This window comes from Cottoperca gobio, chromosome 12 (assembly GCF_900634415.1).
Source record: "Cottoperca gobio chromosome 12, fCotGob3.1, whole genome shotgun sequence".
Classification (NCBI taxonomy): Eukaryota; Metazoa; Chordata; class Actinopteri; order Perciformes; family Bovichtidae; genus Cottoperca; species Cottoperca gobio.
Genome location: NC_041366.1, coordinates 4,104,445 through 4,128,614, shown reverse-complemented (window position 1 = coordinate 4,128,614; position 24,170 = coordinate 4,104,445). Strand labels below are relative to the sequence as shown.

The window sequence follows — 24,170 nt, the reverse complement described above, 5'->3', positions numbered from 1 at the left end:
AATAATTACTTTTGGCGCTTGTGAGTAGGTATTATTATAATCTGATATTTCGCTTTACTTTAACTCAAAATGTCATTGTAGATAATTTGGATCTACTAAATGTAATACATTTCCCAGAACAATTTATTCGAATGTGTTTCTATTTACATGCAAGTACAAGATGTAGCATCCTGAATGGAAGCTGCTAATTACATTTAGCTGTTAGTACATCCACTTAAATTAAATGTCAATGCAGGACTCTTATCTTCTAGTATTTCTCAATGCAATGCTGCTACTTTTACATAAAAAAAACTCTGAATAATACCACTCATCTTATTACACTCGCAACAGAAATGATGCAGTGTTCTGTGCGGTCTAGCTAATATTAAAGAGACAGACAAATGGGAAAAGTATGAAAGTGCTTTATTTGTAACACCTGAACAGTTAAAATGCATTAACTGTCCAAATCCAGCACTGATGACCATATACCACAAACTTTTAATTTGAATTAAATGCACTGTCAACCAGACACCAACTGAAAAAAATATAAACTTTTATAGTCCGTGCTCTCAAAAAGAAATACTGATTGAGTACTGAAACACTGACAGCTGTGAACACATTTCAAAGTTAAGAAAAAAATGACATCAAAGTAATAGGCATGTGATATTTTATATTCCATTTGATCCTTTTATACACGCACAGATCATGCTTTATTTTCCTTTTTCGGATGTTTTTTTCATTTTGGCAATTCTGAAAAGGTATGAAACATTATGAAAAACATAAAAATGTTGGATTCATAAAAAGAGGGCACATGATCTTTCACAGAGTACATCAACTACATATGACCTGATTTTATCAAAAAGATTTTGAAATGTACAACATGATAGGAATGAAGCATGTGACAGTAACATTAATGTACCCTTTTTAAAGCTTATTTTTTAATTTTTTTTTTATATCAACATTGAATTGAATTGACTCGTAGTGACAAAACCACAGAGAATAACCACCAACTCTGCAAAGCCTCGTCTGCTGAATAGTTTGGTTTAACAAACACAGGACTTTTACCCAGGCGACCACTGTTCGTGTCCCGTATGTAACTAAAAGTCAACGTTCACTTGTTTCATTTAACGTCCATAATTTACATAACACAACAAGCATTCTCATTTAGTCAGCGCTTTTAGCCTGTTTTGGCTCTGCACCAAATAGCAGACACACAAAATGAGCAGCTATCTGGTGAAGATAGTTAAGCAATCAGCTGCTAAAGAGGCAGATCATTTTCTAATGGTTAAAGGAGAGTAAATGGACTTACATTTATCAACTGGACAAAAACACAACTCCAAATGAAGATTATAGTTTCCCTTTGCCCTTTTCTACAACTGCAGCAAAAACACATTCTCATGAGCTCTTCCTCCCTCATACCAAACCTCCGACTAAAACTTTACAGCCCTGTCAGAGGGCGCAGCGGGAGGTCATAGGTGATGGCAGAACAGGAACAGATGTCCCCCAACTATTTTAGGACATTCAACACTTAACATTGGGACCATCAACAGTCAATCTCAAAGACCGTACCCAGGCTTATCTCTACCTTTAATTGAACAGTCTTAACTTTGCCCAGTTCACCGCTGATCTATGGTGTGATGCTTCCTAAAAGGTCAGGGGTCAGGTAGCCGTCTGGTGTCGGCATGATTTTTGGCATTATGAGCTGGGGGGCGTGTGTCGAGTTTGGCGTCAGTAAGAGGCTGTTCTGCCTGTCAACACACTCTACTACGGTGTAGACGGGAGCAGGGGGAAGAGGGGACATGTGGGTGGTATCTGATTCGTGATAAGGCGACAGGGACGGTGAAGAGCCTGAGTCTCCTCCTGTCTGGCAGGGTTCACTCATGTCTCCCGAGTACAATCTGGGGCTCATTTTTCCTGCGTTGAGCTCCGAGGTGTAACCTGAATTCACTACCAGGAGCTGAAACTCTTTCTTTTCTTTCTCTTTCTCCGCCATGATTACTTTCAATGTGTCTTTGCTCTTGCTTTTCCCCACCTCAGCCTGTTCCTCAGGTGAAAGCAACACCTTGCCAGATGACCTCACTTCACTCACCTGGGTGTACAACGCTTCTCTACCCGGTGCAACAAAACAAGGCTCACCAGCGGCGGGGCTCTGGACAGGGGGGCTTGGCTCACAAGCAGTTGAGCATGACGAGTCCTTAGCGTGGCTTTGATTCGGGATAAGAGGAATGAAAGATGACGCTTCTGGGTCGTTTGGGAGATCTGGATCGCAGCAGCTGGACCGGCCTGAGTCGTCGTCTCTGAAGCCCATGGAGAGGGGTGAGCAGTTGGAGGACAGGGAGCGCTCCATGAGACAGTCCGTGTCCAGGTCCGTCAGTCTGTCGCTCTGCTCCTCAATGTCCAGATCGATGAATTCTACCCAGGGGTCGTTGTTGTACAGCTCCGGCCTCAGAGTAGGAGGGCCACCTAGGATGGATGTCAACTCACTCAGCTTCCCTTTCTGTGAGATAAAGAAAAAAAGAGTTGAGAGTCAAGAAGCCACATTCAAGTTAAGATCTTTTCAGACCAAACAAGAATAAATTGCACGTCAATTTATACATTTGATTCCATTCATCTCTATGAGCCTATCTACACACAATCTAAAACAGTGCAGGGGTTTTTCCACAGCATGTTCGATTTCTACAAATGTCTGATGCCGATAAAAACTAGCGAACCAATAAAATGATTACATTTTCGCACACGATCAATAGATTTTCTCGGACGTCCTCATAGTAGCCGATGTTATGATTCCGTCATTCATACTGTCACACAACAACAGGCATGGATAATGACTGATGGATCCATTTGGTCTCACAACAAAGTAAACGGATATAAAGAGAGTATTTGGGGAAGTATAGCAGTTGAACTTTATTGTGATGGTGAGTAGCCTAGAAAAGAGGAGTAAAGACACTTATGACACGGTAACATGTAGAGAACCATTAGCTAGTGTTAATGCTGAGAACGTTATATGCGTTAGAAATAACATGTAGTCGTTGTGAAATGTATACTAGAAAACCTGCCTGTATAAGATAAGCGATAGTGTTACATCAATCATTTCTGTTGTATGTGCACACGGTCAATGGATGATTGTGTGCACGAAATGTCTCGGTCTTGTTGTGAAAAGTTGGAACGTAAAATATTGTCGACGAATATATATATATATATATATATTATATATATAATATATATTATATATATATATATATATAATATATATATATATATATATATATATATATATATATATATATATATATATATATGAATATTCCGTGTTTTTGTTTAGTTCCTGGTGTGTAAAGGCCTTTAGGTCGGCTGCTTCAGGCATAGTTCCAGTTTATTATGACTTCGCTCTTATTTTGTAGCTTTTCTATCAGTAATGTGACGTTGTGCTCGTCAACTACAAATAAGTCAGACTGGGCAAGAAACACAAGCCGTCTGAAGGTTTTAAAAAAAGCCCACAGGTTAGCCAAACTTATTTCGAAGCAAACCATCCTAACTGTGTGCGCACAGTTTGGGTGAGCTCACTTTACAAATAAAATGGTTTGGATAGTCTGAACAAACAGTTGGCCTGTATAAAACCTGCCTGATCGTCTGCCTGCTTGTGTTTCTTGGCTTGTCGGACTCTAGCGGTGTTGCGAAGTACTCAGCAATTACTTTGATGAGCACAGTTCTTTGAAATAATGCCCACACTATGGAAACAAGTTGTAATAAACCTGCTATACGTTGTGCAACACTGTGTTGTAGATGATTCTATTGGCTTGTCAATCATTACAACCTCAGATATTAATTTTGAGTGGAAAGAGTTTCCTACAGAGAGAGTTGCATTATGGGCTAGTGATTTTCTTTTAGAATTAGTCAGCCTTAAAAGTGTTGAGGTTGATGTGTGATTTAGGAGAATATTTCCTTTAGGTTAGAAAGTTGGGAATGATGACAACATCTAGAAAAAAACCAAGATTGAAAAAGTCAATAGCTCCGTACTTCTGTGGGTCTGAAAATGGTTTGCTTTGTTCATTTTAAGTGACAAATCTCTTTAATACAGAGTGTGTGCTAGTAAATAAGGACACATTATGATAAAGCACAATAATATTTTGCATTGAATACCTTGAGTAGTTTAGGGTCAATTCCTCGTATTTTAGGTCCAGGAACAGGAGGCAAAAGAATAACCATCAACCTTAGGGAGGAAAAAAAGGACAAACGTGAAATTTGTGAACTTGAATTTTCTCCAAATTAGGTAGAAAATAATAAGCATGTGCTGAATGTATCAAAAACAAAGTGCATCGTCTTTGGTTCGAATCATGCATTGGGGATTTAGTTGCCTCATCCCCTTGAATAAACGGTTTAGTTTTTGTGTCTCCCTGGATGAACAGGTTACCTATTCTTGTCATATTGATAAGATTGTAGCAAAAAAGGGAAGTGAAGTTCAGTCAAGTGCGACTAACAGAGATTTGGACAAGCTTCAACTTGTGCACAACACAGCTGCACGTCTAGCTATTCACTGTTCATCCAGGGTGAGTGTCAAGGCCATGCATGATGATCTCTCCCAGCTGAAAGTGGAGGACAGTCTTCCTTTGCAATATTTGTACTTTAGCATAAAAAGCTTACGCTCAAATATTTTATATTTTATAACTAGACCAGTAACACAAGGTCATGGAGTTGTTCCTGCACGTACAACTTGTGCAATGCCGACAACAATTTTGTACAAAGCTAACACCATACTCCCTAAAGAAACTACTAGTAAAGCTTGTTTTAAGATGAAGGGGGTACAATATTGATCTAATAAGTTATATATATTATTATTTTCAACATGAAACTTCCCCAGTTGATTACTTCCATTAAGATAATTATTATTTGTAAACCGTGTTTTCTGAAATGATTACATGCGCAAATGGGGCATTTTATTATTAAATATGTCCTTATTTGCGTACATTTCTAGAGCAGAAATCTGGACATTGTATAAAGCCAGGTTCAAAATATTGTCAGTGAATAGAGTTAAAAAACAAATAAAAAAACAAACATTATTACCTTGAAACTTCCTCAGCTGATTACTTACATTAAGATAATTATTATTGTATTACAAATGCTCTAAATATTTATGTTTAAATATGCAAATGAGGCATTATCTAATGGTAACATTTCTGAATTTAGGAGAAATCTGAAGACGCAAATAGACAAAGTAAATAAAATCAACACCTAAATGTGTATTTTGGATGTTTTATTTTCACTAGTCTGCAAGAAGACATATTATGGAAGCAAAATAGCCCAATGTCTTCAAACTGACCTGTGCATAAAAAAAGCCATAAAAAACTCCTAAAAACTTTATTTTTTTAAGATAAGTAAAGAAATCGTTTTGGTTTGTTGACCTGTCAACCGTCGTCTGGTGTACGGCTGGATGTCTTTTGGTCTTGGTATGAACCTTCCCAGGGATCTTGTTCATTTAGTTTAGTCTGTTCTGTTTCTTTTATTTTGTGCTTTCCTTCCCGGGTCGAAACAGAGTTTTGTTTGTTTCTATTTATATTATTGGTTTTCTCTGTTAATTGTTATAGTTATTATCATTGTTTTTGTTTGTGTGATGTTTGGTCAGAGTTGGTACAGGGGGGTCATGGCGTAGCAAAAAATGGGAATCCAAGTTAACAAATAAAGAAATAAACACATGAATGGCAATAGAAAACAAATTGCACTTGACGTCAGTACAAACGTTGAGGAGCAGTTATATGGAATGTCTCACTTTTCAACACCTTTTAATGACACCGCAGATAAACAGTTACTGAGGCAGTGTTTCAAGGTCTAGAAGCCCACACTGAGGTGCATACTGCACTTCATCACTTCTCCAAGCATTTCCAAACCATCCAGTCCTACACAGAAATCTTCAAGGTTGTAAAACACTTACTTTTCCTGCTGCGAGATGATAACTAACATCAAGAGGGTCACTAAACACAAGGCACCGAAGATGAGCAAGGCCATCACTGGGAATCCTGACACTGGGAAAATAAATTCACATTTAATATATTACATCAAAAACTCAAAACAAATAGGATATGTTTAGGTTTGACAAATGTATTAATCACAGAAGCCATTTTCAGACATCACATACATAACATTGCTGGATTTATCCGTTAACGTAATGGCTCTGTCCTTCAGACATAAACTGTTCTGTAAAAGTGACTCAATGTAAAATTGTCATCACATTTACTGTATGAAGTGCATGTCTGAAAGAGGCTCTAAATAACCTGGTGTAGAGCTGAAGACACCTGGCATGCTCTGATATTAAAGGGGTATTTTTGGATTGTGTGAAGTGAGGTTGCATTAGGTAGCCTACTTATCCATAGTCAGTGGTAATAACAATAAGATAATAAAATACAATAAGGTCCGAACTACCCCTTTAAATCATTTCATAATTACTGTATAACTACTGTAGCCAATTGTATCATCCTTCACATTTCACTTTAGAATGCAACATAATTGTTTAGGCATGCTAGCTGCATGGTTGGTCATTCAATTAGTCCCCAAATGTGGTCCAGACCGACATGTCTCAACATGTACAGTAACTCAGCAAGACTTCCAGTCTTGTTATATTTGCAATGCTGATTTCATTAAAGCTACAGTAATACAAAACGCTGTTTTTGTCCAAAATAAATAAAACCTTTGAGATAGCTAGTAAAGCAGCAACCAGCTAGTGCTGCCACCTTTGTTTGGGTAAAGAAATGGAGGAAGGCCTACACTTTATAAAACGGATCAACTTCTACTTTACTGTTTGCCGTAGGTAACATGTTTTGTAGCGGCAGGACAGAAGAGTCTTTAAGCAACATTGACATGTCTTCAAAAAGATAGTAGCCTAAATACTGAGATAGTTGTTCTTCTGCTTGTTTTTTCCAGATAAAGTGCGATGGCTTACTGTGGCTTATCAATGGAAAATTCTCAAATATTTTGGCATAAAATGGAGCTGGATTCACTCATGGCTACTGGTACATTCTGATCACAGGTAACTACTGGAATATACATATTTAAAAGGTTTATTCACGGTGACAATAAAATGCAGCTGCAGCCTCTTCAGGTATAAAGTAACATTTTTCATCCAGCCTGTAAGCAGTTAGTGTTTACCTTTAGATGGGACGTTCACAAATATAGAGTCGCTGAACTCTCCAAACTCCTTCCCACCTAACATTTTACACCGGACCCGAACCTCGTGATTGGCATTAGCTTGAAGCCCATAAATGGAGCGTTGTGTGTCTTTCCCAATGTCGGCCTGTGGTTAAGAAAACAAGGTTGAAATAACAGAAGCAGTGCTGCAGATTCACCATCTTCTCCTCTACAAAACATTCATGTGACAATAATTTAACTATAAAATGAAACAATGCTCCGTAGGACTCTTGAAAGCAACTGTACTGAGGTTAACTGAGGCACAAAAGTAGGATTTAACATGATACATGAATAAAACACCCACCACTTCCCACAGGTCAGAGTTGGCGTCACGGTACTGGACCTCGTACTGCAGCGTCATCCATCCCATCTGCACGTCTGCGGACTGAGGCGGCTTCCAGCTCACTATGATGTCATAGTGATTGGCGGTCAAACTCACATTCAGCAGAGTCCAGTTCAGGTAGACCGGAGCATCCGGCTCCACTGCAGGCCAGAAAATAAGAAGAAAATGTTTTAACTTAAAAGCTTACACACATGTATTCATGTATCCATTCTATAATATACAGGCGGGGGAGGAATGTTAGTTGGAGTCAGAGAGTTCAAAGGGACCAAAGGGACGTTTGTTAAAAGCAGACACTACAGGTGAATAGGGTACAACATGAAACTTCCCCAGTTGATTTCTTACAGAGGGAATTGTGGATATCTCTTTGCATCACTCTGTAAATCAGAAATACTGTCAACAACCATAAAAAAAGAATATAGTAATGAAATGTGATATATAAACAAGCCCCTCTGTGTGCATGTAAGTGGTACTGGTGGTAGTGGTTTCTGGCTCAGAGTGAGAAAATAACAGCCTTTAAAGATATGTAATGTAAAATTCCATACATTTTGCAAAAACACTACAGGTGAATAGGCAGTTAACTAAAAGATATCACCTTGAAACTTCCCCAGTTGATTACTATTAAGCCAATTATTTATTGTGTTACATGTTTTATGAAATGTTATGTTTAAATATGCAAACTTTCGCTGAAGTTAGGAGAAATCTACAAACCAAATAGACAAAGTTAGTAACATAAACACCTAAATGTGTTTATTTTTTTCTTTACCTTTAGTCTGAAAGAAGACATGTTATGGAATATAGCCCAACCTTTCAAAATTGAAAAGAACTCAAATGTTTTTTGCCTGTAGTGTCTCAGCTTCAGGGGGAAAACAGACCAAATGAATCCTTGTGTCAAGATCACTGCCCTTTACACTACATGGACAAAAGTAAAAGGACACACCTGTCAGTTCTAAGCCATGGAATTAATCTGCTGCTATAACAGCCTTCATTGTTATGGTTTCAGGCTTTCTACTCGATTTTGGAACCTGTCTGCAGGGATTTGTCTTCATTCAGACACATGAGTTTTAGTGAGATCCAACAGTGATGCTGGCTGATAAGACCTGGCTCAATCAGCGGTCCAATTCATTCCACTGTCCCATTGAACAGGACACAGTCTTCCCCAAACTGTTGCAGCGAACTTTGAAGCACTCGATTGTCATAAAATATCATTGTGGGGAGTAGTATCCAAAGGCTCTTCAGATAGTAATGGTATAGTAGCTATGGTGGAAGTTGGATAAGAGCATTGGTACTTTACCAGTGTTCAAACAAATCCTGTCTTTAGACTTTTGAGTGGAAAAAAACAGTGGAATAGGAAACCTCACATGGGTTTTTAATCCACTTTCTGTCTGGGTTTCTGTGAAAGGTGTGCAGGGGAGCAGTACACTCACCGATGTCCTGAACGTGGAAGAGTTTCTCGTCATAGATGATCGATTGATCCCTCGAGCTGAGGTGGACGCGGTAATGTGTCCAGATGGATGTGTGTTTCTCGTTGAAAAAGCACTCGTTTGGCCTGTCTGTGCTGTAGTGAGGACACTCGCTCCACTCTTTAGGAGGAGTGTTGGAGGGTCTGCAAGAGGGGGGAAGACAACATTTGGTCTAAAGAACAGCATGAACGAGAGCAAAGAGGTGACAGGAAACACCTCTTCATTCAGTCAGAAAATCTACTCAAAGCAGTTCCTAAATATTTTATATATACGGCGCATATATATATATATATATATATACACATCTATATCTATATCTAGATATCTATATATCTAGATAGATAGATATAGATATATAGATATATAGATAGATATATTAGCTAATCTAAGACCAGTAGTGGGGTTTATGTAAATGTAAAGGTTGCCTTGAAGGTAAAGCTAAAGCAAATGTCATGGGGCTGTATTTCATTAATCTGCCAATTAGATTATGAGATATCTTTTGAACAAAGCTGACATTTTGACCTGATGGCAGTGGTGGAGGAACGTTTATGACTCTCGGTTAGATACCGATTCAGAAATTCGAGATTAGATACAATTCTTGATTTATAAGTGCTTCTCTTAATGTTTCCAGGGAACTCAAATGTATTTTTAATGAAAGCAATAATGTTGTTTGCTTCAGCATAAAAAAAATGTAAATACATTTAGAAAGAGCAGCAGAGCAGACAGCAAGCAGTTAGTGACCTGCCTCTCAAAGCGGCCCCTAATATTCTTTTTACCTTTAAACATGTTTATTTCTGCAGTAAAGCTGGGCATTTTAACATGGAGGTCTATGGAGATTCCCTTTTGATTCAGATAACCAATGTTTTTCATTATATGTCTCCTTTAAAAGTACAACTATATAATTCGGAGCGTTTTGTATTGATTTATGTCTTCATAAGGACCGGTGGGCTTGGGGCTGAATACCAGACAGGGTAGGGAAGTCAGAAAGACTAACACATTGTTGGGTAAGGTCTAAATATAGAATAATATCAGGCTTATCATTTAACCAGCATATTAAGGAAATCTCATGGCCTTTTGTTGCGCATATATACATTCACTTACCAAAGTCACTTTAGGCTGCCCCACACGTTGTAGGCCCAGTTTAATATCAACTCAATTGTATACACATGTAGGGGTTCCCTGCTCCATCTGTCTTTCAGCTAAGAAGTCCTTGTCTTGAAAAATGTTTAAAACTCCTGATCTAAGTAATAAAAACTAAGAAACAACTTGCTATTTGATAAGAGAGAAACACTACAATGCCCTCAGACATAGTAATGTCTCCCAACTAAGTGTAAACCTGAAGTGGACTTTTGCCTTGTCAACAGAGTGAGCTGGTGCACCATATGCCAGATAAGGCTTAGACACAACCATGTGCACATTTGAGTTGTAATAGCAGTGACCCTGCTTGACCTTGAACATGTAGGTGAATTTTTAGTGTGGTTTACAACTCTAACCTAAATTCACTTAAGCTTAAGTGCATTTGTGACACTTATTTCCTTTCCTCTCTTATGAGACATATAAAGTATGTATAAAGAAAACTGCATAGACTGTATATACAGTTTTCTTTTGTGTCTGTCTTTATCTGCGTCACATAGCATTATTGCACTGTATACAATGCTAAGATCAAACAAAAGTTTATATGGGTCGGTTAATAATCAACTCCATGTGTTTGCTGTAAATGTTTGGTTTCTTTTCATTATGCACTTATTATAATTATTATCCTTTTCTTTGAAAGGCCTGGATAGTTGAAGATGTTTTTCTTCTGTTGAAATGATTTGTACTCTGCCTCGTATGCAAATAAAAAGAGAATTCATAAAAAAGAAACCAATGACGGGCCTCTACTCACTGTTTTAATCCGTCGCCTTGATTTGCTTCAACGCACAGAAAAAGCACATAAGCAAAGTTTGCATCCTTACATTTTGTTAATGTAGAACAAGCGCAGATCTCCCGGCTCGGAGAGCCTCCGGGGAGTTCCGACATTCCATCTGCAGCGGAATGTCTCCATGTTGGTGGAGACACAACTGGTGAGGTGCGGGTTTATCTGGGGGGGGACTGTAGGGAAGAGAGAAGGAGAGAGAGAACACATCTAATTATCTTTTATACTGTAAAGATATGTTGCTTTCTCTTCTCTGTTGTAACTTTTATGACTCATCATTGCACTGCACTTCAGGGACAGGAAAGAAACTGTAACCTAAATCCAGCGAGTGGCCCAGCCACACGGAGAATATCAGCTTTTTCCTAGAAGTCATTTTACTGCTCTTCAAGCGAAAGCTGCAGCTGGAGAGTTCACTGGCACGGCTGTCGTGGAATGAGCTATCGGCTTTCAGTGTACCTAAAAAAGGCACAGAAAGTACTACTTGGATGTGTTTTACTAAGTCAAACCAAATGTGCACAGAGCACATTTCTGCTCCTCTCTAGCAGCAGACATGAGCTGGGTCCCAATTCCTGTCTGTGTGTAGTGTGTTCACACTGCCGGTGTCGAGATATACTGGTATTGACGATAACCGTGGTATAAAAAAAAATTAAATAATGATATAATTTTAATAATACACATATAATGTTAATATGGTAGTTTATCTGGCTGCCGTTTCCCAATGCATTGGTGTACAGTTAAGGTTACAGACTCTCGCTCAACCTCCCTACACTCGTATTTTGAGTGTAATTATTTTGCCTAAAAAGAGGGTTAGTTAAATATGAATTTGACTGATGGCATAATTATTATTGTATTGTACATTTTCTGTAGATATCCCAATGACTTGATTGTTAAGCATGCTGTGGATCTGTGTAGAATAAAACAGAAACATCTCTTTCAAAAAACACTATTCTGGTTACTCCAGCAGAAAGTACTTCCGATGAAAACTGCGGTCTGTGAGGTCTGTGGATTAGCAAGAGTAACTGGGACTTAGAAAAACGAGAAGCCGACCAAAACATCCGCCAGGCTCATCAGCCTGTATAGGCTTATCGCAGATATTTGGGTGTTGCCGTTAAGTAACAAGAAATTGCAGTAGAGTAATGATAAAAAATATGTGGGAGGTCATTCAGAAATATTGTTGCCACTACATAGTTTGTCCACCAGATAGCAGTCAAGTTTGTTTTTATTTTTTATGTGAATGCTAACGCATTTCATCCAAATTATTTAAAACATACATTAACATATTTTAATTACATTACGTAACACAAAATAATATTGGCAAATATGATCTTTTATATTCTCAAATATCTATATCAGCCATACAATGGAATTTATAACATACACTGGAAAGACATATAAAGCAAAAACTTTGATGAAATTATCAGAACTCAACTAAACCCATCTAGAAAAGTAATAATTGCAATTAATTTTATCCTGATAATCATCAAAATTTGCTAAAAACTCTTAAATGGCACTATATATATATATACAGTATATCTCAAAAGTGAGTACACCCTTTAGATTTTTGCAAATATTCTGTTATATCCTTTCAGGGGATAACATTATCCTACTGAAACTTTGATATAACTTAAAGTAGTCAGTGTGCTGCTTGAATAACAGTATAGATTTATTGTCCTTTGAAAATTACTCAGTACACAGCTGTTAATGTCTAAACAGCTGGCAACAAAAGTGAGTACACCCCATAGTGAACATGTCTAAATTGTGCCCAAAGTGTCAATATTTTGTGTGACCACCATTGTTATCTAGCACTGCTTTAACCCTCCTGGGCATGGAATTCACCAGAGCTGCACAGGTTGCTTCTGGAATCTTCTTCCACTCCTCCAAGACGACATCACGGAGCGCACGGATGTTGGACACCTTGCACTCCTCCACCTTCCTCTTGAGGATGCCCCACATGTGCTCAATTGGGTTTAGGTCTGGAGACATACTTGGCCAGTCCATCACCTTAACCTTCAGCTTCTTCAGCAAGGCCGTTGTCATCTTGGAGGTGTGTTTAGGGTCATTATCATGTTGGAAAACTGCCCTACGGCCCAGTTTCCGAAGAGAGGGGATCATGCTCTGCTGCAGGATGTCACAGTATATATTGGAATTCATGTGTCCCTCAATGAAATGCAGCTCCCCAGTGCCGGCAGCACTCATGCAGCCCCAGACCATGATGCTGCCACCACCATGCTTGACTGTAGGCAAAACACATTTGTCTTGGTACTCCTCACCAGGGTGCCGCCACACACGCCGGACACCATCTGACCCAAACAGGTTTATTTTGGTCTCATCAGACCACAGGACATGGTTCCAGTAACTCATGTTCTTGGATTCATTGTCTTCAGCAAACTGTTTGCGGGCTTTCTTATGCATCGGTTTCAGAAGGGGCTTCTGTCTGGGGCGACCGCCATACAAACCGATTTGATGCAGTGTGCGGCGTATGGTCTGGGCACTGACAGGCTGACATCCCACTTCTGCAACCTCTGCAGCAATGCTGGAAGCACTCGCACGTCTATTTTTGGAAACCAACCTCTGGATATGACGCTGAGCACGTGGACTCAACTTCTTTGGTCGACCCTGGCGAGGCCTGTTCCGAGTGGAACCTGTCCTGGAAAACCGCTGTATGATCTTAGCCACTGTGCTGCAACTCATTTTCATGGTGTTGGCAATCTTCTTATAGCCAAGGCCATCTTTGTGAAGCGCAATAATCCTTTTTTTCAGCCGCTCAGAGAGTTCCTTGCCATGAGGTGCCATGTTGTCCAGCATTCAGAGAGAATTGTGCCCAAAACACCAAATTTAACAGCCCTGCTTATCATTTACACCTGAATCCTTGTAACACTAACGAGTCACATGACACCAGGGCGGGAAAACAACATCATTGGGCACAATTAGGACATGTTCACTATGGGGTGTACTCACTTTTGTTGCCAGCTGTTTAGACATTAACAGCTGTGTACTGAGTAATTTTCAAAGGACAATAAATCTATACTGTTATTCAAGCAGCACACTGACTACTTTAAGTTATATCAAAGTTTCAGTAGGATAATGTTATCCCCTGAAAGGATATAACAGAATATTTGCAAAAATCTAAAGGGTGTACTCACTTTTGAGATATACTGTATATATACTGTATATATATATATATATATATATATATATATATATATATATACAGTATATCTCAAAAGTGAGTACACCCTTTAGATTTATTAATATCCGTCTGTCTATCTATATACAGTATATTAAGGATTATCCAGATAATGGAAATTCCCCACTAGACTTATTGTTAGACAGTTTGCTTAGAAAACAATCTGCATGACTAGCTACTGTATCACTAGAGGAAAGTGTTATGTGTTTAATGTGGTTGCACTGGTCCTTTAAACAAAGAGCTGAGGGAGCTTTTTTACGTTCCGTTAAGCAAACACTGTTGATTGTATTACCAGGAGGCTTTCTGATCAATGTTTCTGGGGACATCAACATGTCAGACAAGAACAACACACAAGCCCGTGCAGACTGAGCACAAGATGGCTCCTTCCCAGCTGAGAGGCACCGCTCGGAGCGGATGATGAATACCTCTGGCCCTCTCAGGGTGCTTCTGGGAAAAGGAATTACATGTTAAAAATAACCTGTTTACCAGATCCTGACTCCTAGGAACTCTGCTTAGCTCAGGATTAAGAGAAAAATCAATTTGACACTCCGCTATGTGGAACATTTATATGGCTCATTTCATCATGATACATGAGCACATGTGGATGGTTTCTAAATTGTGTGCATGTGACCGGGAAAATGTGTCATTTCTGTGTATTCCATATATAGGGTTTTTCAAACACACAGACATAAAGATCTGAGCATTTCACTGTACACTGGCTTCTGAAATATGTTTCCAGATAATGTACTGTATCACAAAATATAATCTCTATAAACGGATATCTGCATAGTAATGTGTAGCAACCGGAAAATATCTGGCACCAGATGAATTCTGGTTTATGTTTGAAGTTCGAGTAGTATTGACCAACCATGTTTTAGTGGGCTTTGGTTGCATGCAGGTAAACAGTCAGTGTGAAGAGCAAAAGAGGCTAAAATACAATCTTGGCCATCTTCAGACCAAGCTTAAAATTAGCTTGTAAACTGGCTACTTGAAACAATCTGGTTGCAGACATCGTCTCTTAACTGCATCTCCAGTCTCACATCTCAAGATGCTAAAGACTGTAAACAATGACCGGCGCATGGAAGAGGAAGTCTTGGCCCAGATATCCACTGGCTACAACAGAACCCCAGAAATATTGACCATTGCCCCCCAAATCATTGTCAGACTGATGGAGATGGGTTCACGAGATTGCAAAAAATATAAGAATATTGCGATAGAAAATGACATACTGTCACCCACCTCTATTCGTACTACTAGATTTCACAGGGCAACATTGTACCTTTTTTTCTACCAGATTTATTTGCAACTCTGTTTCTCTACAAATTACATTTGTATACTATTAAATTGTATTGGCATATACGTTTTGAGGGCAAATGTAATTACTGCCTGGATTATGTTATGTGGCACAACTTGTGGTTCAAGTCAGTGTTGACAATTGCTGTATTTAACCAAGACCTTGATCTTTCCAACACTTTCTCATTCCTGACTCGTCACATACGGACGCTTGGTCAGACACCTCGGCGTTACTTTTTAACGCGCAGCATTCCCCTTTGGTGTCACTTAGGTTTAGGAAACAAAACTACTTGGTTAGGTTAAGGAAAAGATCATGGTTTGTGTTAAAATAAGTATCTTTGCTACGTAACATAATTTACGTACATAAGTTAAGTACGTTATGTAAATGGTGTAAATTAGGTACGTTGACGCAAGTTATGTAAGCAAGACAAAATAAGTCAATGCTGACTTTTGGTTTCGCATGAGACATGAACAGCGGTCTCCTGGTATAATATGTTGAGCTGAAATGATTAGTTGGTCCGACCCATTGTTTGATGGATATACCAAACAATTACGGTAATCAAGTATTTTTATGTTCACATTTTGCTGTAAATACTTTTGTACTTTCAAGTAAAATTTTGAAGGAGCCAGTACACCTCAACATATTAGATCCACTTGCAAACCATAATTTGTGTGCTTGTGTGCTTGAGTGCTGCTGTGTTTGCTCAACAGCCGCCAGGCAGAGTTCACTCCTGGTGTAAGTAAACATGTGAAGCCGAGCACTTTCTGAGCCACACAATTTCTAAGACAGAAAATATAAATGTACAACCCATTCTCGTTATAGGACAACCCCTTTCTTAGGCAAACTGCCAAAAGCATACAAAGTAAACATGTTTACAGCCTGATTTCTCTCCGAGTGCTGCGGACACAATCTGCTTCAGGGCGAAACAAAAACATCCTTAGTCAATCTGTTTTGAAAAGCCCACATGCGTTTCCTCTTCTGCCGCAATTTTGAATGGAGGAGGAAATAGCAGCTAGTAATTCCCTTCAAAGGACCCCCACATACAGCAGATGCTGTTTATTATCAGGTAGAACACAGCGTATTGTCTTTTGAGTGCGTTTTCCCATCATAGCATCTATTAACATCTGCACAGTGTGTTGGTGGGAAGCCTTTATTAATGTCTTTCCTATGAGCACACAGGGCAAACGGTTATTTAGAGAATCCCGTGTTTAGACATCAATCAGTTCACTCTCAGGAGGAAATACCTCATCCTCCGTATATAGAAAAAGCCATTTCCTTCCTTGGCTAAGAGCCACAATGCTCTCAAAACTGATTGTGGAACCTTTTACTAACCTAATGAGCAAAACATAAAATTAAAAAAGAGACAAAAAAAGCTTGTGTATGCCCGAATGTGAAGAGCGACAGGATGATCTCGTAATCACATCAAGAAGCAATGTCCTGATTCCTGGGTGATATAAGATGTGGTGCTTTTTCTTATCCGTCAGAGAACAACACCATCAACGATCGATTAACTAGTGCACAGTCTCCTCATGTGAGAAGAGTCTACTGACAAGTAGTATTATGAACAAAACTGATGCATTCAAGTTTACTCTGATAAATTAGTCCAGTGTTTCCCAAAGTGGTTGGCAGGGGGGGCGCGGCAAGGCTTGAGCCCTGCTAGCATAACATTGAAAAGTTTGTGACAGAGCTCCCAGGGGGGTCTCGGAAATATTCTAATCTACCAAAGGGGGGGCCTGCAGAAAAGGTTTGTGAACCACTGAGTTAGTCTGCCTGTCTAAGTGCACTCTGCCTGTCTGAGTCTTCTACCATCTGCCTGCTTGACAGCTGTGAGTACTAACAATAGTCATGTCCATTGTTTGCGTTCATTATCACAATGATACATTGGGGGAAATGGCTTTACAGGGAGACCTGAAGGAACGGGACGTCACTGCTGCCAATTTGGCGACTTTCTCGCTGGATTTAGCAACTTCTGGAGCTGCTGCTGCTAGCTACTTCCATTGCGAAGAGTTTACAACATTGGGCTGGGTTTTTTGGTTGGATAATTTAAAGAATCTAGTTTAATATTGCTAGCTTCTCCAATGTAATCAAGCTTACCACAACGCTGTCAATCTCAGAAAGACCCAACTCTTCAAATGAGTTATTAGCAAGTATGTAAGGAGCCTAGCTAGTAAGGATAGCTAAAAGTTCAAGTTAACGTTAAGGAATACAGCTGGATTGTCAAGGTACGCATGCTGTAAGCGGCTATCCTGCTGCCGTAAACTGCTAACTTAATTCTGTGGGAAACTCTAATATCTCACGAATGTTACTGATATCTGAGAAGGCCTACTCTGAATTACAAACATCTTCACCAGCAGTGACAACATATTTGTTGAAAGATCTTAAGCATAAGCTTCAAAGTTAAATTATCCAGTTTGATTCAATGTAGCTTAACTTGCTATGTTAAATGTTTTCATATTGCTTACCAATCTACTTTAAGCTACATGGTGAGACTGAGTAGGTGGCTAGCAGCAACCTGTGTATCATTGGAGGAATGGGAAGTAGCCGGTAGCCACAGCAGATGGGTTCTGCGAATTGTGAAGTGCTTTTTCATTTAAAAAAAAGATTATTTATAAATAATTATTTTGTTAGCCATTAGCACTCCTTCCCCCACCCTGAGTATTTACTCATGTCTCTTACAATGAATTAAGCTAAGCAGCCAACACCACACTCCAAACAGGTTTTGATCAGTCAACACAATGTGGGATGAAGGCAGAAATCTGAAGCCTATTAAAAGTTGGCAAACTTGCTACCAAGTCTGCATAAAATAAAAGCTATAGCTAGCTGAGGCACCATTGAGTCCAAAGAACAATTTGGTAGCCAGTTGAAAGCTTTCACTCCCTTTTTATGTTGCAGTGGGAAATTGAATGCCTGTCAAAACACAGCAGTCTTGTTCATACAGGCATGAAAAAACCCGGAATAAAACTAAATAACAGGAGAACGGGATTAGAGGAGAACACATACTCCGTCTACACCTCCGCTAAACTATACTAATAGTGTTATGTAACCAGACAAAGCACAGGATGTCCCCATGTGACTTAATGGTCAATGCAGACCTAGTTTATATCTGTGGTTTAAATACAAGCCATGCATGCAAATGCACAGTCTGTTTACTACCACTGAGGGGCTGTGTGGAAGAAAGGGGGGCCGAGACACACTAAACAGCTTCCCATTGTTCAGCAGTGGAGTACTCTCTGCTCTCTAGAATTCCTGGGAAGCCACTTCACTAGAAATCTGCTGGCTCTGTGTGGTGTTGCGCAACACATTTCATATTCATTTGAATGCCAAAGCAGTACGGAGCACAAAGTAACAATGCAACTATACACTTTTTGTATTATTCAGGGCTGAAATTGTCCTGTGGTCCATTAAAAGCAGATTGCAATTTTCAATTTCAGATTCCAAACCAAATAGTTAAAGAAAATAAACACTATAACACTACATTATATAATAGCAATCATTTCAAATCTCTCTCAAGTATTCAAATGCCAACAAATGTGTTTAAATTCTGACTTACTTATACTTATATTCATAAACGTACCTTGATCAGAGGCTGATCCCTGCACTGAAGCAGTGAAGATGTGAAGGAGGAAGAAGAGCATGGTGAGAGCGGCAGCCATGGTGTTGAGCTGAGGAGAAAACATGTGGCGAATGTTAGTTTCACAGTGCAGTCCACCCAGCTGAACCATACAGCCCATGAAGGCCCAGCCCACTACCACCATTAAACACTCCTTAACTTCTCAGAGTAGAGGTTGGGTACACCCATGATAAAACTGTATAGAGTCCCAGAACCGTAACGTGCTTTAGATAAACGCATTTATCAAATGACTGAATGTTTCCGTTTGTAAATCCTGCACCCGTGCATACATATCAGCTTATCCGTTTCAGCTGGAAGAAGTCGGTTACTTTGTTACACGTGTAGATTAGTAACATTGTACTGTTACTGCTTTAAGATATTCAAGTTCTTAGGACTTTTCATTTAATTGACTTCTACATGTGAAGTCACACCTTTGGCTGCTTTAAAAGGATCTTATTTCAGATTTTCATCAAGACCATTTAAATGAGTGTCACTTTAACTCAGGGGTGTTAAACATACGGCCCGTGGGCCAAAACCGGCCCGCCAGAGGGTCCAATCCGGCCCGCAGGATGATTTTGCAAAGTGTAAAGATTACAGATAACCCATTAACTGCAATTTTTCAATAAAAGTAACTTAAAGTTCCCACTTTAGTTTGTATGGTGTGGTGTGTCAGGATTACTACACAGATGTGGAAATTAATCTAAATTGAAAATAATTTCTAGATCTTGACAAGTTTTGATCATAAAGTAAAATAATTGTTCAGTTCTAGATACCTGTGACTAAATGTTGTGTGCCTTTGTAGATACACTGTGATCTGTAAGTTGTAATGCACATGTGTAAATGATAAACTGAGGCATAATATTGTTGAAATGACACTTATTTTTCTTAAGAAATGTCAGGTTGTTCATAATGTTTTGTAAAAAGATAGTTTATTAAATGTGAATATTTTCAGAATGTACTTTATGCCATTATTTATAGGTTATTATGGTCTGGTTTTACTGGTGCGGCCCACTTGAGATTAAATTGGGCTTTATGTGGCCCCTGAACTTAATTGAGTTTGACACCCCCGCTTTAACTGATATCTGGTTTCTGTTTTTACAGAGACCAGATATCAGTTAAAGATACTTAACACTTATTCTTTTTATAATTTATACTTCATCTGACATTTTACCTCCATTCATTGCTTTCCCCTTACGTTTGCAATTCAACTTAGAGCTGCAACTATTATTCAACTAATTGATTAGTCGATCGACAGAAGAAGAAGAATCAATTATTTTCATCATCAATTAATGGTTTAAGTAATGTTCAAGATGTCAGAAAATGCTGTTTAATCATATTAAAGTAAATAATAATAAAATATTTTCCTCGTGGTATCACAATGTGTATCCTTCCTGGAGAGAGAACGTTTGCTTCCAACGTGACATCCATCTGCAGCCAACAGTGCTGGGATCCTGCCAGCGCATTGTGAAAAACATCCCTACTACATTCTGGGCCTCGCTTGGATCTTGTTTACTGAGCCTTGTGTTGGGATTCATACGGCGTGTTTCAACCCAGGAGTTGGGCTCCTTTGTGAGTTTGTGAATAGGATTCACAAAGTATTTCTAAGCCTGATTTATCATTTCAATATATTCAAAAATACTTCACAACATTGTCATAATCTATTTGGAGATGCCTCCTGACTCAGATAAAAATAGCAATGTCGTTTTCAGATGGAACCTAACACCTAACACTCGCATTATGATGTCATGGCCTAAATATCTGTGTCAACAGCCAGAAACGTAGGAACAAGACACTAAAGCTATTTTATGAAGAGACAGTTCAATGTTTGTTGGAAATATTTTCCTTTCATATTTGTAATTTAAGAGGCAGTTAGTTGTGTTTTAGCAGTATACTGAAAGAAACAGAAAGGCATCACTGAGTACACTTTAACGTCTGTTTATTTATTTATCGCCACTAATATCGTTATCGCGTTGTGTTAAGTTTACATACGCAATATGGTGAAAAAAGAATTACTGTTACATAATCCGTCACTCATTATGTTTGGTTAAGTAGAGGCTAAATACATATTGATATGAATCTCTAATGCTAGTGCGAGGTGTGAGAAACTTTAGTGAATCATATCGTATTGTGTATGGCATTAATCTGCAGATGGTTCAAAATGAGAACAAACTTTGTTTATGGATGTCAGTTTTTGACCCACCATAAAGGCCAAACTGTGCCTGCAGCAGACTAAGTAAGGCTTGTTTAGCCTAGCTGATAACCAGAAAGGCCTTTCGCTACTGAAGCAGTTGTTGATCACGTGTGGCTCCTAAAGGCCGGTTAAGAGGAGTCAGCGATGGTATAAAACTGTCAATAAATAGGTTTTTCAAAAATTGTGAACTACCGCAACTTAGAGAGGTCCTTAAGCATACGGTCCTAAATATGCCATAAAATATAAGGCTGATGGGTCCATTAATGTGCGAGATTAGCTGTGGACAGACAGACAGACAGACACACACAACCTAATGCATGATCTCCACAAAAGGCGGTATGAGTGTATGTTAAAGTAGATGGGATTTATTGTTTTCTCTTACTTTTTTACCGTGGTATATAATTGATATCGAGAATCGTGGAATTTCACTGGTATTAGTATCGACTGCTGGTATCGTGACATCCCTAATCACATTACAGTAAGATGTACAAAATGCACAAATCTGCTGATGCATGTTGAAACCATTGCTACGTGTTGACTTTCACATTGATTGATGATGATTCGGAGAAGAAACCTTGAATGTAAAAGAGTGAGAGCACGTTTTGTATCAGGTACAAAGCAGAAACATAAGACCTAAAGACTTCTATGTCAAATGTTGTTGTAACCTTTTCAGTTCCCATGTAGGTCATTTGTTGCAGAATTCTATACAATATTTACCCTGCCATTGTGAGTATGCACCATCCGTGATAGAGCATTACTGTAGATCTGGGAATGTCTTTCAGAGCTTTAAATGGACTTTTCATTGTTACGAACACAAGAGGAAAATTGTTCAGGCGGAGCTTCAGGCTGATGATGGTTCAGATGGTCCCAGCAGTGACTGGGGGTTCCCTGTCGTGCTGGTACGCAAGTGCGACGGGTCAATACAGTTCTGTGTTGACCATTGCAGGGTTAATAAGGTGTCCAACTTCAATGCTTATCTGATGACCAGGGTCGACAAACTCCTGGATTGGCTAGGCACGGCTCGTTTTTATATGACACTGGATTTATCAAAGGGCTACTGGTAGGTTCTTCTATCTCCAGAGTCCAATGAAAAAACGGCATTGTTCATTCTGTACGAGTTGTACCAATTTGTGACTCTTCTGTTCGGGTTGTTTGGGGCCCCAGCCCCCTTCCAGCAGCTCATGGATCAGGTTCTGTGTCCCCACTCTGCATATGTTGCTGCTTACTTGGATGACGTCATCCTCCACAGCGAGACGTGAGGAGCAGTAAATGCAGGAGGTTGGGGCAGTGCTCGAGTCTCTGAGGAGAGAGGGGCTCACACACAGCCAACCTGAACAAGCGGTAGGGCGGAGGGAGATATGGTATCCGGGGTACCACTTGGGCAGCCTACAGACGCTTCATTCCAGCCTATTCTGAGCGGACCAGCCCCCTGACCGACCGGACCTGAAAGGTTGCCTCAGATCCGGTCCAGTGGACGGAGCGGTGTCAGCTGGCGTTTGAGAGGGTTAAGTAAGCCCTCTGTGGCGAGTCACTCTCGTATTCTCCTAACTGTACTCTTCCATTTGTTTTGCATATCAATGCCTCGAACAGCGGCGTCCTGGGGAATCAGGTAGTCAGTCTAATAATATAAGTGGTGGTAACCTGGTTCTGGTCTCTTGCAGTAGGCTGAGTCCTGGATGAGGGACGTGTGTGTGTCAGAGAACGGCCTAAGGACTGTGGGAGAGACCGTATTGGAGCGTGTTGTTTCGTTTAGCCTGGAAAGGCTAAGGCCATGACCATTAAACATCTCCACCAAACAAACTAACCAACCCTCCTTCGCATTCCGTCATTTTCCTCTGGGTGAGATTGTTCATTTACCCCTACAGCAGGGATGGGCAACTTTGAGGATAGTGAGGGCCACAAAAAATGTGTCCTCACTACCAGAGGGTCACTTTGATTATAAAAATCTTTTTTGTTGCGACAGCCATTATTTTCTGAATAACTGTCCTTAACCAAAGATATTCCGTTAACAGACGATGATTTAAAATAGTAGCAGATTAAATAAACAAATTGATTAATTGACTATTTGTTTAACTTCTTAGTCATTTTATTTCAAGATAATAAATGATCTTGCACCATAACAAGGTCACTTTGTCCCTCCAAATTGAACTTCACAGAGTTTTTGGTACCTAACAGTATTTCAAATACTTGATACTTTCCACCCTTTAACACTTGTAGATTTGACATGTTCCTTTATTTATTTGCACAGATACAGGACGTAGATATAAAGTCAGGAAGAGTTTAAGAAACAGTTAGAACATTATGCAGGAAAGATACCCTATTAGACATCAATAGTCACAGTTAAGATAAAAGCAAAGATTGTGTAATTCATCAGTTTTAAAACTTGGCAGTATTACAAAATTGATAGAAATGTATTATTTACATAGAAGTTAATTGTTAAAAGTTGATATGCACATGTCACGTGTAAACCTTGACAGGCTACTTTTATGATATACTATAAACAACTTTAACTGTTTCTTCACATCATTTCAGTTTAACGAGTCTGTTCTCACTCTGCTTCACAGATTGGGCTCAGACCTGTTTTTCACACTGTGCGGTCTGATATTGTGTAAGATTCATGGAGGAATATGTAGATAAAAAGGCTAAAAGCTCTGACACGATAATATAGTGTACCACGAGAAGTAAAATGCTGGCTACACTGTGTAAACGGCAGTTCAGATTCCAGTGTACGATTATGAGTAAAACGCTATCAGACACTGTCGGCTTACATACAGCTGCGTAAACACACACATGCAGGACAGACATGAGTAGTAACTCACTGTGTAGAAGTGGACAGCAGTCTGCTCCGCGTCCTAAAACTCTCGCAGGGTTCCGTGGTAAAACGGCAGCACCATTTAAATCTCACACACACAAAATTAAGTCCACAATCCTTCTGAACAGACCGCGAACACCCTCTGAAAACTAACCGGGAAAACCGAGATCCATGCAGGGTGGTGACGCTGTCGAAGAAAGCCT

General features: G+C 39.4%; 1 protein-coding gene across 2 annotated transcripts; it reads right to left on the bottom strand.

The window, feature by feature from the left end:
• Positions 1 to 385: 385 nt before the first annotated feature.
• Positions 386 to 24,112, bottom strand: LOC115017159 (growth hormone receptor-like). 2 transcript variants are annotated; one of them, XM_029445402.1, is made up of 9 exons: positions 23,975 to 24,112; positions 18,929 to 19,016; positions 10,914 to 11,049; positions 8,923 to 9,101; positions 7,460 to 7,638; positions 7,117 to 7,261; positions 5,906 to 5,996; positions 4,120 to 4,189; positions 386 to 2,476 (listed from the first exon to the last, which is right to left on the bottom strand). In XM_029445402.1, the coding sequence occupies exons 2-9, from the start codon at positions 19,005 to 19,007 to the stop codon at positions 1,607 to 1,609; spliced, it is 1,749 nt and encodes a 582-aa protein (XP_029301262.1). In that variant the 5' UTR covers positions 19,008 to 19,016; positions 23,975 to 24,112; the 3' UTR covers positions 386 to 1,606. The 2 variants fall into 2 exon arrangements, with proteins under 2 accessions (XP_029301262.1, XP_029301261.1); XM_029445401.1 differs by lacking the exon at positions 23,975 to 24,112 and having other exon boundaries at positions 18,929 to 19,031.
• Between the last annotated feature and the right edge of the window lie 58 nt (positions 24,113 to 24,170).

Excerpts from the sequence above, each read along its gene's own strand:
- LOC115017159 (XM_029445401.1), bottom strand. The coding sequence starts at position 19,031 with ATGTTTTCTCCTCAGCTCAACACCATGGCTGCCGCTCTCACCATGCTC. Across the intron at positions 9,102-10,913 it reads TTGTTCTACATTAACAAAAT|ACCCTCCAACACTCCTCCTA; the intron begins GTAAGGATGCAA and ends CCCCTCTTGCAG. Across the intron at positions 7,639-8,922 it reads CTTCCACGTTCAGGACATCG|TGGAGCCGGATGCTCCGGTC; the intron begins GTGAGTGTACTG and ends TCTGGCCTGCAG.